The 19,472-nt window shown below is 32.1% G+C and overlaps 1 protein-coding gene across 1 annotated transcript; it reads left to right on the forward strand.

The window, feature by feature from the left end:
• The first annotated feature begins 14,945 nt into the window (after positions 1 to 14,945).
• On the forward strand, positions 14,946 to 19,420 carry LOC120076449 (uncharacterized oxidoreductase At4g09670-like). The gene is made up of 2 exons (XM_039030282.1): positions 14,946 to 15,561; positions 18,468 to 19,420. Exons 1-2 carry the CDS (start codon positions 15,100 to 15,102, stop codon positions 19,086 to 19,088), a joined length of 1,083 nt encoding a protein of 360 aa, XP_038886210.1. The 5' UTR covers positions 14,946 to 15,099; the 3' UTR covers positions 19,089 to 19,420.
• The last annotated feature ends 52 nt before the right edge of the window (positions 19,421 to 19,472 follow it).

The following is a 19,472-nucleotide window of genomic DNA, read 5'->3' on the forward strand; positions in this document are numbered from 1 at the left end:
ATTTGAGAGAACTGAGTCAACATCCTCTTCGACCTAAGATTCCTTTTCTCCTTTATTTCTATTTCCTAATTCTAACCGTTTTTTTCCTTGTTGATTTAAAGAGAAATCCTTTTCCTTTCCATTGGGTTTTTTATTTTTACTAAAAATTTCATTTCCTTCAAATTTAAAAGAAGTGATTTGATAGGTATGATCTAAGGAGTAATCTTAGGTCACGTTTTCCCTGGGAAACATAATAAATCAACCGTAATCTGAAAAGTGGGTCCTATTTAACTGCATTTAGTATTGTTTGCTTGTGTTTTGTACTAAATTACGGCAATATCGTTATCGTTACCATTACGATGATCATTATTGTTATTGTTACAACATAAGAATTATGAATTTGTCGCATTTACTGTGATAGTTACTATTATTATTATTGCTACCAATACCATTTAACCCTAAATGGTAACAATAAATGTGACAGATTCATAAACATGATCAAAATATTTGTAATTGTGGCTAACAACCATTGATCTTGTTAATGGAATCCCATTACTATTACACCTCTTTTCATTAAAGATTTGTAAATGTAGCCTTATATACACTATAAAGTATAAAAAATTCTAAAAAGAACCAAAGTTTAGGATTCGTATGGAATGACTTAGTATTTCTTCATTCATTCTCGTCTAATAAAAAAAAATTGTTTTTTCCATTGATGGATGAGTTGCTTTTTTTTATCTTGATTAAACCCCAAATTTTGTATTCAAAAGAGGATATTTCTTCTTCTTCATTCTCAACAGGAATGCATCAAACTTTGGAATAAGCTAATAAAATCAGATAGATTGAACGTTGCTTCTGGTCAAAGTGTTAACGTGCAAAAGTTCAGTTTTTTGTTCTCTCCAAATGTCAGTGCTGACCGACAGATATTTGTACAAGGTATCAAGAATGTGCAATTGGTTGATTCTTTTGGGCTATACCTAGGAATGTCAACATCAGAACCTTAGCCATTCCAATTTATGTAATAGGATGTTTTAAACTACCAGTTGGGTTTTGTAAGGTTCTTATGCATATGTTTGCGCGCTTTTGGTGGGTTTCCAGTCTTGACAAATGAAAGATTAACTGAGCTTCATGGACAAACCTTGCTTCATCTTGGGGGGAAGGTGGTTTGCATTTTAGTGATTTGGTCTTTTTTAATCAGGCTTTTTTGGCTAAGGTAGTTTGGTGTGTTCTGTGTAATCCCTGGTCCTTAATTTGATGTGCTGCAATTAGAGGGTAACTCCCAGAGCTCCTATTTTTAGAAAGACTTTGTTTGCAGCCTTTCCTGGCTAAAAAGCAAGATATTCAAAAACAGTTTGAGGATGGTTCATCGGTTCGGGTTTTCGACAATCCTTGGATCCCTAGGCTCGTTTCTTTCAAAATTCTCACCTCTAATATGTTGAGATCCTCATTATGTTTGTGGATGCTTTCTGTCATGGGGGGAAGCAGTAGTTGGGTTCCGTATTGTGGTTATGGGTGAAGATTCGGAGATCGATGTCGTTGGGTATGGTTTTAAGAGTTTTTTCTTTAAATAATGTTATTTTAATATATATTGACAAAAATAGGGTATATGAAAAAGTATTATTGTCATGTGGCAAAATCGTGTATGGGGTACACGATTATCGTTTAATCCAGTCAGCACTATGTCGCCTGACTGGTTAACCGGTCGCATGGAAACTCGTGCACCGGATTCACGATCCACAATTTGTTTTTCTTTTTTTAAAAAAAGTAGATTGACTAATTATTTTTTTTTTTAATTGGAGATGTACAACAATATTAAGACTTTAGGAACGGATCCAAAAATTTCTTCATTATTAAACTTAATTATATATTTATTCTACAATGAAAACATAATTATCTTGCACTCATATTAAAAAAAATCATAATATTAAAGAAAATTTACAATTAGTTCTTTAATTTATAATTTGAAAATGAAAATTTACATGAAATTTAAAACGACCCCATGGCCCTTACCCCTCATGAGGTTGTCTTCGTGTCCCTTTAAATTAGATTCACCCTGCTGTCGTTGTCGTCTACGACAAATACGTCTTCGATCGGTGTCAGCAACATTGAGTTGTCTTATTTGTTAAATAATACCTCCTATGTTGGCCAATGTTTACTGACACATTGAACCCAAGTCAAAATAAATATTAAACAATATTCATATCATATATATGAAAAATGTCCTATTTTAAATCTGCAGTAATAGTAAGCATCGTCAGGTGTGATAAATCGCCTTGTGATTGAATTGTATCAGGAAAAGTAGTCATCTGATACAGTTGGCCCATTTGTTAATTCTCCCTGTGCACAACGATCATGTCGTCCATACCAGTAGGATATTATTCCGCGTGGATTTGACGCCAGTCTTGGTCATGCTTACCTCTCAAATCGATCTGGTGTAATGCTAGGAGTGTATAGGACAACAAAGGTATCGTTTGCCGCAGACCGAATTGTCTCAACACACAATCTAGATGATGTCACTCTACTATATGGAAGCATATAAGAGGGCTAACGATCAATCAGATGTCTTCACCATCACGATAGTTATCAAGTAAGGATGACCAAATTTGTTGTGTATATGGCGTCCAAATAATCTGGCAAAAAAAAAAAAGATAAGTATACATCCAAAATGTTTTAAATATTCATTTATATATACATTTGTTACTTGATTCTACATCAGTCTGTGAAATATTTTTCAGTACACGAGCAACATATTTACTGACTGTTCAGAGGCGGCTAATACACCACTCCATTTAAAATTATAAAAAAATACAATTAATTTATATTCTTACATAAAATGATAATGAAATAAATATATAAATGAAATAATACCTGGCACTAAGTGGACGATGATCTGGGACCTATAACTGGACTTGTGGTGCTATGATTGGAAATCTATCATAATCCCACACCTGCAGTAGCATCAGTGGCCCCGTTATTTCTAACGCTTGTGCATTGGTAGCCTAACAAAGTTCTCTATACAACCATGCAAGACATGCACCACCCCACGAGTACGTACCAGCGTGCTCGAAATCATACAGTAGCAGGAGGAACGTGAGATGCACTAGAGTATTTGACTTGTCAGCGAACAAAAATCCTCCAATAAGTTGCATGATGTATGCTCATGCATACCTACGTATGCTGATGTCATCGTCTTTGAGAGGTAATTCTGGAAACTGGGACGCCAACTAGGGGATACTCAATCTTGATCCTTTCAGATCATCTTGTAGAACGTCTAAGAGCTCTTCACAAACGTTCTTCCAGTCCTATTGTAGTGAACCTGTCAATGGTTGTCCGTCCACTCATAACCCAAACTGTATGGCAACATCCTGCAGGATCGTACATTCCCCACAAGGCAGGTGAAATGTGTGGGTTTCTAGTCTCTAACACTCAAATAGAGCAGTAATAAGGTGCCAATCAAGCTAGATAAAATCGATTTGTGCAACCCCAAGAAAACTTGTCTGCTCAACATAGGAAATAATGCGGTGATCAAATGGGATAGTATGTTGTACAGACGTCTCCCTTCTCTGACAATTCAAAACTACTGTGGAAGAACTATCCCATACCGATTGTGAACGACGCGTATTTTGTTGATATAATTGTATAGGATGTACAGACGTCTCCCTTCTCCGACAATTCAAAACTACTGTGGAAGAACTATCTTATACCGATTGTGAACGATGCGTATTTTGTTGATATAATTGTATAGGATTAAAAGGACCAAACTCCATTACCTAAGAAGTTCAAATTACATTACATAATAAAATCCATCACATAAAAGATACATAAAAAGTACATAAATAGATACAATTACATGAAAAATAAATTCATTACATAAAAAGTACAATTACATAAAATGAAACAATTACATAAAAAATATAAATACATAAAAGATACAATTACAAGAAAAATATAAGTACATAAAATATACAATTACATAAAAAAAAATAAAAGTAAAAAAAAGATACACCTAATGACCCGAAGACAAAGCACCTAATGTTTGTTGTGAACAACTACGTCTGCTATGTCCTTCTCTCTTGTAAATTGTACATTAACTTTTTGCTTGTCTCTCTCCATTCCATTTCATTATGAATGCGCGTACTTTTTTGCCGACCCTATTCTCTTAGTAAGTCCGCATTTCGATGAACTTATGTAAATAATAATTATGGCCAATAATCTGGGTGTTCTATTGGATGGAAGCGACCTTCATAACATCGCTTGAAATTAGACAATTTGTTGCATTCATCAATAAGTAGTATGTATGTCATACACATGTAATTACAAACTGCAATTACATGAGAGCATGAAATCTTGAATGACTGCCACTATTACAAGAACATGTTCCTTCTTTCAAGCTCAAAACTTGGGTGTGTTGTCCTTTATAGGGAGAAATCATACTTATGCCAGTTTGTACTCCAAAAGTTTGACTTTTCCTATCAAAAGATGTCACCGGATGCGCAGATACTCATTTTTCCCACCTCTTAAGTTTTCTTAGGGCATATTCTGTATGATTTCTTGTCTTCGACGTTCAAAATACAATATTGTGCGATAAAATGTTAGCCTAACCAAATAAGTAATTGGTAACATTCTAGCACCTTTGAAAACACCATTCATGCATTCAACTGCATTGCTAGTCATCCACCCATAGCGGTACCCACCGTCATGTGATTGGGTCCATTTTTCCAAGTCAATATCTGAAAAATATTCAAGGCATTTAGGGTGCAATTGTTTCAATTTTTTCATGCACCGAATGAACTTGCGGCTTTGATGTTGAATTCCTTCCTTAAACACCAAATTTTTTAGTTTCTTTGATTTAGATTTCGTACGGAAATTATTGACAACATGGCGAAGACAATATCGATGGTACGCTTTAGGTTCACTCCAACCAATTTTCTCATTATTAATTGTAGCAAGAATGCCTTATGTCTATCAGAAATCAAGCAAATACAATCTCTTTGGCTAACATATTCACACAATGCCCACAAAAACCATGACCAACTGGACGAATTTTCACCTTCAACAATAGCAAAAGCAATGGGAAATATATGGCCGTTTGCATCAATAGATAAGGCGGTCAATAATTTCCCTTTATATTTTCCGTAGAGATGAGTTCTAGATGGCCTACAATGTTTGAACCCTTCTGACCAAAGGACTAGAAAACTCAACCAAAAATAGTCATACCTGGCACATCAGAGAAGGAAAAACCAATCTGTTCGTGTTCCTGGATTGTAATGAACAAGATTTCTCCCAATCACCAAACACAGCAATCAACGCTTTTCTCTTGCTTGCTACACCGTCTATAATTAACATTATATCCATATTGTTTTTTAATTGCTTTTTGGAGTAGGGCCACAGGTACCCCAGGATCAGCTTTAACCAAATTTTGGATTTCGATACTCAGAAAATTTGAATCAAGTTGTGAATAATATGTATCAATTCTGAAAACAAACATAAGTGTTCCCTTGAAGTTTGGTGATTTTGAATATCCCATGAGTTTTACGCCGACATGTTCGTAATCTCCAAGCACAACCATCACTTCATGATTTACATCTGACATAACAAAGATCTTGATTTGATTCCACTACAAAGCAAGCTGTAAATCTTCTTTAGTATTAAACAACTCTCAATCTATTTGGGTGAACATATCCGACGGTACCAACTTAAGATCATGTTCTCCACTACTGTCGTTTCTAAATAATTCATCAACTTCAACGTCAATGTCACTATCTATATCATTTCCAGGTTCAAGAATAACTAAATCTTCAAACGCATCGACATATTTATTATGATTTTTTCAACGGTTATAATTGACAAAAAAATATATTAATATGTCAACCCAACAAAATCCAATTTCTAAGTTCAATCTATAAGATCATTTAAATCAGCCTAATTCTAAGATTCATAAACTATACATTTAAATCAGAATCTAAGATTCATAAACTATACATTTAAATCAGAATCTAAGATTCATAAACTATACATTTAAATCAGCTCAAATCTAAAATTTATAAACTATACCTTTAAATCAGCCCAAATCTAGGATTCATAAATTATACATCTAAATCAGCCCAGATCTAAGATCCATAAATTATATATTTAAATTAGCCTAAATAAAAACAAAATAATATATCCATAAATCATATATTTAATTCAGCCCAAATGCAAACAAAATAATATATATATGAACCAATCTTCATTTTTATAAACATATACATATATTTCTAAATTCAACCCAACAAATACATGATCATCCAACAAATTCATCTTAAAAAAAAACAAATAGAAAAACATAATCATCCAGAAAAATAGCCCATCAAAATCTAATTTCTAAATTCATAAACTACATTAGACAAAATCAGCCCAACAAATAGACAAACATATACATATATTTCTAGATTCAACCCAACAAATAAATCCATAAACTACACATTAAATTCAGCCCAAATGCAAACAAAATGATATATATATGAAGATTATATATTGGAAAACAATATAGGAAAAAAATTTACCACAATCAAAGAGAGACAGGAGCTTTTGGACGATTTTGGACGGACGAAGAAATGGAGGCAAAATGATACGTTTGGACACGCAAGATGGAAGCAAATGGAGGAGGTTTTTTAGATGATTTTGGACGGAGAAGATGAAGCAAAGATTGGATGGAGAAAAAGGCAGAAGTGTTAGGATGAGGAAGAAGAAGGGTCGTGACAGTTTAATGGAGAAGGAAGTCGTGTACCGGGGTAATCGTGGGTACACGATTACCAGCAGACTGGGCGTGCCAGATCAACAGACACTCGTGTAACGGGTACACGATTTAGGGCTAATCGTGTACCGGATATACGATTAAGGCGTAATCATGTACCGGGTACACGATTTAAAAACCTAGTTTCATCAATACTTTCAATCCTACCCTATTTTTGTTAATATATATTAAAATTACATTATTTTTTTTATAAAAAAAATCTGGTTTTAAGGAGGTGACCTTGTCCCTAATATGTGTTGTGGTCCAAGCTGTCATTAAAGGGTTATGATTGGCCAGTAGACTTGAGATAAGTGCTACCATATTTTGATATTTATTATCTTAATATTATAATTTAAAATAAATTTTATTTATTAAAATAACAAAAAAATTCAACAATTATTCACAAGAGAGAACTCGATAAAAGTAAAAGTATTGAGCAACTATTGGAAAGGTAAAATAAAAGGAGTGTTGCAACTCGATCGATTAAGGATGCCCTCTACATGGGCATCCAGGCTAGGATCTTTTGTCATCTCAAAATATTGAGCACGATTAAGATGTCCATCCTAAGATGTCTTATCATTATTATCACTAAACAAATGAAGTCATCGAGATGTTCGATCACATAGAAGATCTTGATCCTGTTTGGAGCCTACAAATATAATTTCAAAAATATTCTCATTAGTTGCTCCTGTCTAGTCTTTTTAACAACGTCCAAATTAAAGCTCTGAGATTAGTGACACAATGGTATATTTTGAAATCATCAGTACGACAAAGATTACTTGAAAATTTTTTGCGATTACTCTTGCTCTTAATGCCACTCTCTCACCATCAGACAGTTGTTCAATGAAGAGGCCTTGAAATTTGCTTCGAATAATAGGTTGAGTGATAGTAGGAGTTTTGTTGTAGCCCGCAATCCCCTAATCAAATACACATTTATAGTTCAGATCTATACAGCTACTACTACTAAAACGTAGTGTTAGTGGCAAGACTGAGTCGATTCACATGGAAGCGCTAGATGTGTTTCTTTATGTTAGTTCTCTAGTTATAACGATAAATGGAAGGTTTCAATGAGGTAAATATTGATTGCATGAAAATAAAGAAAGCGGGTAAATGTAATCTAAGATAAGATTATCTGGTTCTAGGAGTGAGAGGGATTCCAATGTAATTTCGATCGTCGACTTCTCTTAATTGAATGTACATATGATTTTTGTGTGCACAACAACCTACTTGGCCTAGCCAAACTCATTGATGATATAGGCACTGACTCATTAGAATAAACCAAACAAGCATCCTAATTATTAATTAGAGCTAATTCCTAATTAAACTAAAAGCTCTAATCTTATTGGGTTCGATACTTTCCATCTAGAACTAAAACAAGTGCATTAAGACCTAGGGTTCCCTTGAGTGATTAACTAATTAGAAAACCTAATTAATTAACCAATTTGTCCTTGGATCTAGATTGAACATGCATTGCCAATAAGAGCGTAACTCAACTAGCATAGTGCTTGTACTATCGACCTCGAGATTTAAGGTTCGATTTCTCCACCCCACACTCTTATTATAATACCTTTCAAAAAAAAAAAAAAGGTTGAACATGCATTTTAAGGTCTATTGGTAGATTGCGATGCTTAGCATACAATTATTCAACTTTTGCTACTTGGGATTTAAAATAGACGAACAAATAAGAACATGCAAGCCAATCCATAGCTAAGACATAAGTCTGTGGAGGGAGAGTCAATTTATACATAAACATAGATCTATATAAATTGAGATTCCAAAGGAAGCAAATCAAAATGCATTTAGTCTAATCAAAAGAAATCTCACAAGGTTTACATAGGTTTTTGCTCCCAAAAGCTAGAAGAACTCTTACCTCAACAATTCATCATTGATTATAGAAATAAGATGAAATAAATTCTAAAATCTAATATTGTAGATGGATAGAGGGCAAAAAAATGAAGAAAATAAGTGGTCATTCGCCCAAAACAACCATCCAGATCAAAAGTTATGCTCTAATTACAAAAGCATAAATTCATAATCATGCAATGGAGTCGCAACGCTACAGGATAGTGCGGCAATGTTATGCCCTTTTTTAGTCTTCTACGAAAAGTGTCGCGACGCTCTCTCTTGCTGGTTGTTTTGTCGTTCTTCTTTCTGTTTGAAGCCTGAGATGATTCTTAATAGCTTCAAATTAACCTCGAATAACCTGTAATACTCCAGAATACACAAATTACTCAAGATTCTAATTTCATTCACAGTAACCAGTAGTCGGGCATTCAATTTTTCTTTTGAATTGTATATTTTTGTTCTCAATACCATAGGTGTGCAATGTTTTTTTTCTTATGTTGTTATTTCTGACTTTTTAGATAACAATATTCATGTGAAACCTGATGTTAATGGATATGATGCTCTGGGTGAGGCTGGATGATATTATAAAATTGAGAGTAGAGAGATTTGAACTACAAACCTCTGATCCTTAACATACCTGATGCTAGTTGAACTAAATTCTTTTTGACAAATTTGGTCATCAATTAGTTAATGAAAAAATGAGGTAGCGTGTTGATATGATAATTTTTCCAGAAGGGGCCAGAATGTAACTAAGTTCAAGCCTACATATATGGGACATTTGAAAATTTTTATAAATGGAGGTATTATCAATCCTTTTGGATTTATGGGACTTGGAGTTGAAGCATCAAAGTACATATAGTTGTATAAGAGACTGCTCCACCATACCATACTGAAACTAATGCACCCCATCACATCCCTCTTTTATTTTCTCTCTATCACCTACTTCGAACCTTGACTTAATACTTCTTTATTTTTTCCTAATGACCTTAGGATTTAAATGGTTTAACGAGATTATATGTTGGTAGTTGAATGTGTCTTAATAGTCAAACATGCACTTTTAAATTTTGTTATTTATAGTTTTGGTAAATTTTTTGAGGAGAGATTTTGAATTTGGAAATTTGTAAGATTTTGCGGGATTTGATATTTTAACTTGAAGTTTTGGTTTATATTTAATTGTTGAAAAAATTGGTGTAAGAACTGGAAAAATGAGAGTTTCTATATGAAAAAAAATGAGGGTATCTATATAATTTGTTTTAAAATTGGTTATTTTTCAAAACTTCAAATAAATTGATTGCTTACTAATGGTGTGAACTTTTTTTAAACTTTCTTTTTGAGGTTAAAAGTATTAATGCAACTTTTGAAAATTCAAAGATGTTTTGAAATGAGGTATTAACGGTTTTCGTCCATATACTAATGATACGACTATTTTTTAACTTTCTTAAATTTTCGGAGTATTATTGAAGCTTTAGAAAATTCAAATGTATTTTTTAAACAAAATATTAGTGGCATCTTTTAACTTTTTTTAAAAAAAAAAAAAAAAAAAAAAGTTGAATAGTATTATTGACATTTTTAAACGTTTAGAAATATTTTTTTATACAAAGTATAAAGTTCATGATTTTTTTTAATAATTTAGCCAAAACTATCTATCTATACTATCTAAAATGAATTATAGGGAAGAAATTTTTAATTTCCTCTTTTGCCCCTTTTAGTTGATGATTATAAGGTCATTCTAGATAAATTCACATTTAAATCATTAAGTTAAATCTAAACAAATCTCTAAATCATAATAAACTCTCTACATCATCATCTTAAAATAAAATTAAACAAATAAATTAAAAAAACAAATTCTACATCACGTTAAAAGGAAAAAAATAAAAAAATATATATACTTTCTAAATCTAAAATGCTTTTCGGGGGAAAAAAACTATAATTTTGATATCTAAATTTTTACTAGTTAAATTAAACCACTCATTCTTGATAATGTAACTCCTCTCTCTTTTCTTTTTTTTTTTTTTTTTTTTTTTTTTTGGCTCTCTCCAATTTATTTGCTTTATTATTACTTTTTTTTTGTTAAAAAAAATTGTTTGTAGCACTATAGTATTTATATTATAAATTTAATTAATGATAACATTGTTCACACATATGGAAGATTTTTTTTTTTTTTTAGAATTTTTGTTCAATAGCATTAGGTCTAGGAGGCGATACCACATTTCGCTCTCTTTTTCTTTTTTGTTTTAACATAAATTCTCATCTTGATATATATATTTTTTCTATACACATAGATTCACTTATTGAAGAAGGTTGATATTCAAAGAAGACTTATTTTTAAGGTCAAAGAAATTTGTCAATGTTCAATCAATTTAGGGTTGACAAAGAGACAAAAGAAGAAAATGATTGATTGTTTTATGCTTTATGCTTTTGTAGTTTTTTTCATTGTTTAAATTTTATAAATGTGATAGGGTTTATAATGAGTTATTATTTTTTTATGCTTTTTTATTATTCTTCTCTTTTAAATTTTGTTGTAGACACACTAATTCATGCCTTTATAATGTTGAAATAAAGTTTAAAATCAATCCGACCATCATTGCAAATCTAAAAAAGAGAATAAATTTTGGTTTATGTCTACGTAAAAGAATGATTATATTTTGGTTTAAATTAAATTTTGAAAAAAAAAATGAAACTAGGAGCACGATCAAATAATCTTTCTATAATTTTTTTAAAGAATAAAAATTTTATACAAAAATTCATATATTTTATTTAAATTAAGAGAATAATCAAATCATCCAATTCAAAAAAAATGAAATCATCTGATTCAAAATAAATAAAATATAAAAAAATATCAAGTCTAAAGTAACGATTTTTTAAAATAAGAAAGCATTATAACGATTTTTTTAATATTGGTTTAAATCAAGTTTAAGATTAACTAAGAGATAATTATCATAAAATTTGTAACCAATTATAATTGTAGGTTGAATTCTAAAAAATGAATCCTCCTCAATTCTCTCATAATAGAATTTCATCTTAGATTGAATAATTTTAAAATTTAAATGAAAATCTCTTCATCATTTTACCTAATTGAGTGACATCTATAGGTTCACAATAAATCACAGAAAAAAAAAAAGAAAAAGAAAAAGAAAAAAAGTTATCAATAGATCTCTTGAGTAAACAACTACATATATTTTTTTAAAATTTATTCAAATATTTATTTTATTTAATATACAATAATGTACAAATATTTTTGTTCAAGTTTTGTGGATATATAGATATATGGAGTAATTTTATTTTTATCATAGAAATTAAATCATTTGTGATCACCTTTAATTTATCTTTGGTTTTAAAAACTTGATCATTATCATTGTTTTTAAATCATTTTAGATTTATTTTTTAATTTTCACGTCAATTTTTTTTTTTTACGTTTTTTTTTTTATCAAACCATCACATTAACCAATTCAAATGTCCTTTAATTGTATTTTAACTACAAGGATTAAATCATTTGCACACCCTGGATTTAGATTTGATTTTAAAATCTTGATTTTTATGAGTTTTATAACTAATTCTAGATTCTTTTTTATCTTCACGTATATTTATTTTAGCCTCTAATTTCTTTTTTCAAACTCTCTTATTCATGAATGAAAGTTGTATTGTTAAACTTTTATAATTCGATTTTCTTTTTAAGCTTCACATAACATGTGCAAGCACGTAGTAACAAACTAGTTTTAAATAAGGAGAAAATTAATATTCCTCACTTTCGATTCCCATTTTATTATCCATCCTCACGAAAAAAAATTCATTGATTGAGGCAAGGATTCACAACAGAAAATTAGCAAGGATCGATTTTTCTATATAATTTTTCCTCGATATATATACATAGCTTAAATAACTACCATTGAAAAATTTTAATTAAATAGTTTATATTTTTAATAATTTTTTATATGATTAATTTCATATGGACAATTTAAAAGTTACTCAAATTTTCTAATAAAAAGAAACAATTAAATCTAGAATTATATGTTCAAATCAAACATATCAATTATCTTGGATATTAATCAATAAACTTAAATTTTAAATATAACATTTATATAAAATAAAAATAATAAAACGACAATAATTATTATAATAAAATAAATAAAAATAATAACACGACAATAATTACTATAATAAAATAAATAAAAAGATGCAAACGAGGTGAGGGCGAGAACTAAAATACTATCGGAAATGATTTTGGGCTTTTGGCCCATAATAAAAAGAAAAGATAATTTTTTTAAGGAAAAAAAAAAGTAGAAATTATCCCAAATTAGAAGATTTAGGCTTGACAAGTGGGCAGTGGCGGAGTCAAAAATTTTATATAGGGGACACTATATATACTAGTCTAACAAAAAAAAATGCTTCATAAATTAACTAATTTATTACATTATAATTGCCATTTACGAGTTTTCATGTTTTGAAATCGATACATGATAACTTTAGTATCTAACTTATCAAATAAATCATTTTCAATGAAGGCTATAAGATAATCATTTATCCATTGACCTCCAATTCGATTACGCAATCAAGTCTTCACAACTTGCATAGCAGAAAATATCATCTCTACAGTAGCTATAGAAATAGGTAAAATCAACGCGAATGTGAGAAATTTGTAAACTATTGGATAGACTTTGTCTATATTCATCATGACCATTTTTACTGCAAGATCACATATGTTTTTTTTTAGCTCAACAAGCTCAATATTTGACCGCATATTAATAATATAATTTTGAAGTTGATAGCATAGAGAATTCAATAGCTAAAAAGTCTTTTGGATAAATTCGAGCAAGTTAACTAAGCTTTTTTCTATCAATAGAAACAAATGAATTATTCGGCTTTAGATATGCCACACAAAGAAGTAATTTAGTATTTGTTTTAGTAAAATGATTATTCATCTCTTGACGTTACGTATCAATGATGATATAGAAAACTTCAACATGATAATGATGTAAATTTGTAATTGGTTGAGAACTTCGCCTTTGTCGTCCTCGAATTAGAAATATGCCATCCATTTTAAGGACTTCAATATCATGTAGGTAATTTTTCTAGATTTATTTATGTATAAGATTGATCAGAATCCAAAACATTTTTCTTCTTTGAAGATGATGCATCTATAGTCTCTATTGTTGTTTTTATTTTATAACATCTCTCCATATTAATTTTGAATTAATTCTACAGAAGTATTAATAATAAGAATATTACATTCTCTTATATAGATTTAAAAGCATCAAAACTTAAAGTCTAAGAATATTTTAAAACTTACTTGTCGAGTTCGTATATTCAAACGAGTGGCAACAAATAATCCTCTAGCTTGAACTCTGGAATTAATTTTAAAAACCTATACGAGTAATGTGAATGTAAAAATAACATGAAAACAAAAGAAAATATATAGAGCATAATATAAATATAAAAATTATGTAAACAAAAATTAACGATACATTTTTAATAAAATGTTCTTGAGAGTTGAAATTAAAAAGTGAACTTCAAGAAGAAGAAAAAAGTTTATAAAAATTCTATTATCGATAAAAAAAATATTATTTGACTATTTATTTTTTTAGGGTAAAAAGCCATTTAAAATCTTAAATAAAAATTTAATAAGGTGTAGGTATCAAGTCCTTGCACCTTACCAAACATATATCACCCCAACATATATCACCCCACGCCAACAAACCAACACCAATATTATTACTTAAGTTGAACTTTTTTATATATATTAATACATATCACTTTATAATTTATATTAAAAATATAAAAAAAAACAAATAAATTAAGGGGAGGCACGTGCCCCCAACACCTATGTAGTTCCGCCCTTGCAAGTGGGATACATATAAAAAGTTTCTAAAGTGTGGTGGTAGTTGAAGTATAACATTTTCACCATATGTGTGTCGTTGTCACTGGCCGAACGGATGGATTTGAGTAACTGTACTTATCCTTTTAAATTTGTATAAAAAAAATTACAGAGTCTGAGTGTTGTTGATAGCTGTACTTATCATTTTAAATTTTTATCAAAAAGATTATAGAGTTTGGATGTTGTGTGAACTTTAGGGGACCAATCGATTTGTTGCGATATAACACCGAGGTTACGTCTTTTAATTTTAAGATAATGACTTTATCCACAACACAACAACCTTCATCCGAAAGAACAAGTAGTTCGGATAAAATTGAATCTGAAAACTCGTAATCCAAAATGTAACCAAAGTCCAAAAAGTGTCCCCCTAATGAAAATAAATATATTTTCATAAATTTATGACCTCAGACACATTGCCGATCTTACCCTCGTTCAGTCTATAAATGAACCATAGTTAGCACATATTTTTATACATCCGACAAATTATGATTCAGCAGATATAACTTGGAATATACGGATACCTAGTTAATTTTTCCAATAAATTTAATTTCATACACATCCGGTTACCTGTTCTCTCCTTTATCTCCATCACACTTTCCAGCAACGTCCAAACCTCCGGGCCGCAGACATGGCCGACACAATCATCCGTTTCGGAATCATCGGCGCCGCCGAGATTGCTCGGAAAGTTTCACGAGCTATTGCTCTTGCTCCCAACGCCACTCTCTTAGCAATCGGCAGTCGTTCACTTGAAAAGGCCTCGAAATTTGCGTCCGATAATGGGTTCAGTCCTCAGGTCAAAATCTATGGTTCTTACGAAGCTGTACTCGATGATAACGAAATCGATGCCGTCTATATCCCCCTTCCGACTGGTCTTCACTTGCGCTGGGCCGTGCTCGCCGCCGAGAAGAAGAAGCACGTGCTCCTCGAGAAGCCTGTAGCTCTTAATGTAGCTGAGTTTGACAAGATTCTCGAAGCGTGTGAGGCCAATGGAGTGCAGTTCATGGACGGTACCATGTGGATGCACAACCCTCGTACGGCCAAGATGAAGGAATTTCTTTCCGATGCAGACAAGTTTGGCCAGCTCAAATGGGTATGTCATTCAAATTCCATTCAGAATGATGTAATTTATCTACTGAACTCTCTGACTTAATCCAATCATGCCGGAAATTCGAAATATTCGAAAAGTAATTTGAATTGTTTGGTTTCTTAGTTGAAGAGGATTAAGTTGAGCGTCAATTATGTGGTTATACCTGATTGTGGTCTGTTGTTTCCTGCAAATGGATATGATATAGCCGTGGGCTATTAGGCTTACCACTAGCCTTTAAACTTTTTTTTAGGAAGTTTGGACTTAAGACATAGATTGTTAGCTTATTCACATTGAGAGATGGAAACTTCTCTGAAAATGACTTTATTTGGAGTTGTAATTTCAATCACGATAACAGATGGCAACAAGCAAAATAATGAGGTGTGGTATTATTTCAGACATTGAAGAGAAACAAGAGGAAGAACATATGTTTGATTTGTGATATTCTGTATAGTTCTTTGGAGCTATTGGAAGGAAAGAAAACAAATTATTTGATAATTTTGATGATGAAATCGGTGTGTTATTTCGTTTATTTATAGTTATGCAATATTGAAACTTTCGATGTGATGTTTGATTGTTTTCTCTGGGTTCTACCTTGTAAATTTTTTCTTTTGATGATAGTTTGTTTCTTTCTGAAAACTTCCAAAAGTAAAATCGTTTAACTTTCAAAAGTAAAAAGTTTGTTTCTTTTAGAAACTTACAAAAGCATAATAATTTGTTTCTTTTTTAAACTTTCAGAAGTGTCAAATGGGTTCTCAAACTTTCAAAAGTAAAATAGTTTGTTTCTTTTTTAAAAACTTACAAAAGCATAATAGTTTGTTTCTTTCTATAAACTTTCAAAAGTGTCAAATGGGTTCTTAAACTTTCAATTTTACGTCGAATGTTCCTGAACTTTCGAAGGAGTTGAAATTTTTAAAAAGCAATTGATATGTTAAATATAAATTGACCTTTATATCTAATGGAACCCTAAATTTTCATTTTTACAACTAGTAGATTCGTGAAATTTTTAAAAGTTTAGGGACAAAATTTGTAATCTTAAAAGTTTAAGGACTAAATAGATACAAACTCAAAGTTTAGGGACTAAATTTGTAATTTAACCAATTTTTTTTCTTTTTTCATTTTCAAAAAGAACTATCATTACAAGAATTGAAGGATTTTATTCTTGTTCATTGGGTTGTCCTCGTCCATTATTGAGCTCACACGATTCCCATAAAAACCATAGGAAGAGGGCAAATGTGCATGACTACTTAGTTAGTATGATAGTGTCAGCATATTTCGTACCGAAGGAGAAGTGGGACCCTTTGAGTTCGGTAGTTGGAGTAAGCACCAAATAGATGATGTATAAGCAACGTTCTTTTATTTTTTCTCAATGAAAGTCGTTTTTTCTATTAAAAAAATGATGATGCGTAAGCAGTAAAGAGAGTTAAGTACTGAACTAAGCATTGGGAGAACCTCAGACCTCTTGAATAGTCAGAGAACTTGTACTTCCATCTTGTTTTACAATTGGCACATCTGCTTTCCTTTTTATCTAGATTCCTACATTCCCCTTGTTTCATTTATTCATTTTTCCCCCTTCAAGGAGATGGTTTGTACCTATTGACTGTTTATATAGCATAGTGTTTCCTTCCTAGCAAATTCTGAGAATGCTTGTAACACCCCAAGCCCAGGATTCGGAATCTGGATTCGGCCCCTGATGGCCCTGACATTCCCCTGCGTCCCCTGCGACTTGGCTACATCATCCTCACTTACCTTGAATGCTTCTAGAAGTGAACATTGTCCCCACAAAGCAACACGGATTCCGAATTCTGGGCCTGGGGCGTTACAGATGGTATCAGAGCGGAACCTCTCCCAGTAAGATGTGGTTCGGGGACGAACCAAGTGGAAGCGGGTGGGCATATAACGACCCGAGTTTAGGAGGGGTACATGAATGAACCGGTATCACATCCGAATGAGAGGGAACCTGAGGACATGAAAGTATGGTTGAGAAAGGCTTAAAAGAATTGAAAGTTACTACCTATACCAACAAGGTGCACTTTCCTTTTCGGTGGCTCAATCATAAGAACTCCAAAGTTAAGCGTGCTTAGCTTGGAGCAATCCTATGTTGGGTGACCTCTTGGGAATTTTCCTAGGATGCATGTGAGTGAGGACAAAGCATGCTGAAAGGACCCGTGTTGGTTTATGGGGACAACTTTCACTTTTAAAGCATTCAAGGCAAGGGAGGATGACATAGCCAGGTTGCAAGGGACGTAGGGGAATGCCGGGGCCATTAGGGGCCGAATCCTGGGCCTGGGGCGTTACAATGCTAGTTATGGATATGTTGAAAATACTAGTAGAATAGTAGTTATTGCATAGTGGTAATTAGTTAGTGGGTATCTTGATTATAAATAAAGGGACACTTTAGATGGGAAATGGTTTTTGGTATTGTCCAGTGTGGGACTTTAGAAGAGGGATGAACCTCTTGAAAGACTGTTGATAATGTAATTTCTTCATCGGCACTGCAATGTAGTTATATTTGTTGTTTTCTTATATTTTGCATACTTAGGATATCTAACAAAAATGCTTTGCTCATCAAAATTGTTGGTTGTGGTCTTGAACAAGATGAAATGAAATGGGTTCTCCTTCGGCAGTCACTGTTTGTTGTCATGATCACATTGGTCTTTACTTTTCCAAATTTGATGATAACTATGTATTGCGTAGATGTTAAAAGGTTTGAGTGAACTAGTTTTTGGATAAAATTATAAAAACAAAATGTTAAATTTAGCAAATGCTATGGAGAATATTAAACTCTTATGTAAATGTTATTTTTCGCTAGTTATTTTCATTGTACTTAAGCCAATCAGTTCATAATTACTCTTGATTTGGATGATTAATTAATAAGAGGACTGTATGTTTTTTCTTTATGAATATCACAGGTAAACAGTATTTTCTCTTTTGCGGCTGATTCTGACTTCTTAGCTAAGGATATTCGTGTGAAACCCGACCTTGATGGTCTTGGTGCTTTGGGTGATGCCGGATGGTACTGTATTCGCTCGATCCTTTTTGCTGCCAACTTTGAACTACCTAAAAGAGTAATTGCCTTGCCTAATCCTGTTTTGAACGAATTGGGCGTGATTTTATCATGTGGATGCTCTCTTTTTTGGGATGATGGGAAAGTAGCAACCTTCCATTGCTCTTTCTTGTCAAACTTGACCATGGATATGACTGCCATAGGAACAAATGGGACATTACATCTTAATGATTTCATTATACCTTACGTAGAGAAGGAGGCCTATTTCTCCACCAGTTCGAAATCCGGGTTCACTGAACTCGTGACTGGTTGGGAACCACTACCAAGCAAACATATCGTTCCTACCGATCTTCCTCAGGAGGCTCACATGGTGAGAGAATTTTCTCATTTGGTTAAAGAGATCAAATTAAATGGCTCCAAACCTGAGAAAAATTGGCCAACCATCACTCGAAAGACTCAACTGGTGCTTGATGCAGTGAAGGTGTCACTCGAGCGAGGATTCGAACCCGTTGAAGTAGGACTGTGATTCCAATGGTCTTTCTTCATTTCTTGTTGCTTTATGATGCTATCTATGTATTGGAACTTCAATTTGTTGGTCTATTAGTGTGATCATGTTCCTTTGCACTTGTAAAGGTTGGAAAGCTTTGCATTGTCTTGAAGAGCTAAAAGCATGGAGAGAAGTCATTCCTTGAAGATGATTGCATGGTTAATTTGTGTCAATTGTGTTTATATGTTGTTCAAATGTTCTTGTAATAAATTTAGAGTCTCCAATTTGGAAGTTTAGATTTTGGATTTCAAACATGGCAGGAATTTTGTTAATTTTATCTTCATAATGCTTAAATTTATTATGAATCAAAACTACATGATAGAAGCTAATTTTGTTCAATCACTGAATGAGCTTAATGAGAAT

Source organism: Benincasa hispida, chromosome 4, assembly GCF_009727055.1.
Source record: "Benincasa hispida cultivar B227 chromosome 4, ASM972705v1, whole genome shotgun sequence".
Lineage (NCBI taxonomy): Eukaryota > Viridiplantae > Streptophyta > Magnoliopsida > Cucurbitales > Cucurbitaceae > Benincasa > Benincasa hispida.

Bases quoted from the DNA above. Each gene is read 5' to 3' on its own strand.
- LOC120076449 (XM_039030282.1), top strand. From the start codon at position 15,100: ATGGCCGACACAATCATCCGTTTCGGAATCATCGGCGCCGCCGAGATT. The intron at 15,562-18,467 runs GTATGTCATTCA...TGAATATCACAG, and splicing joins AGTTTGGCCAGCTCAAATGG to GTAAACAGTATTTTCTCTTT.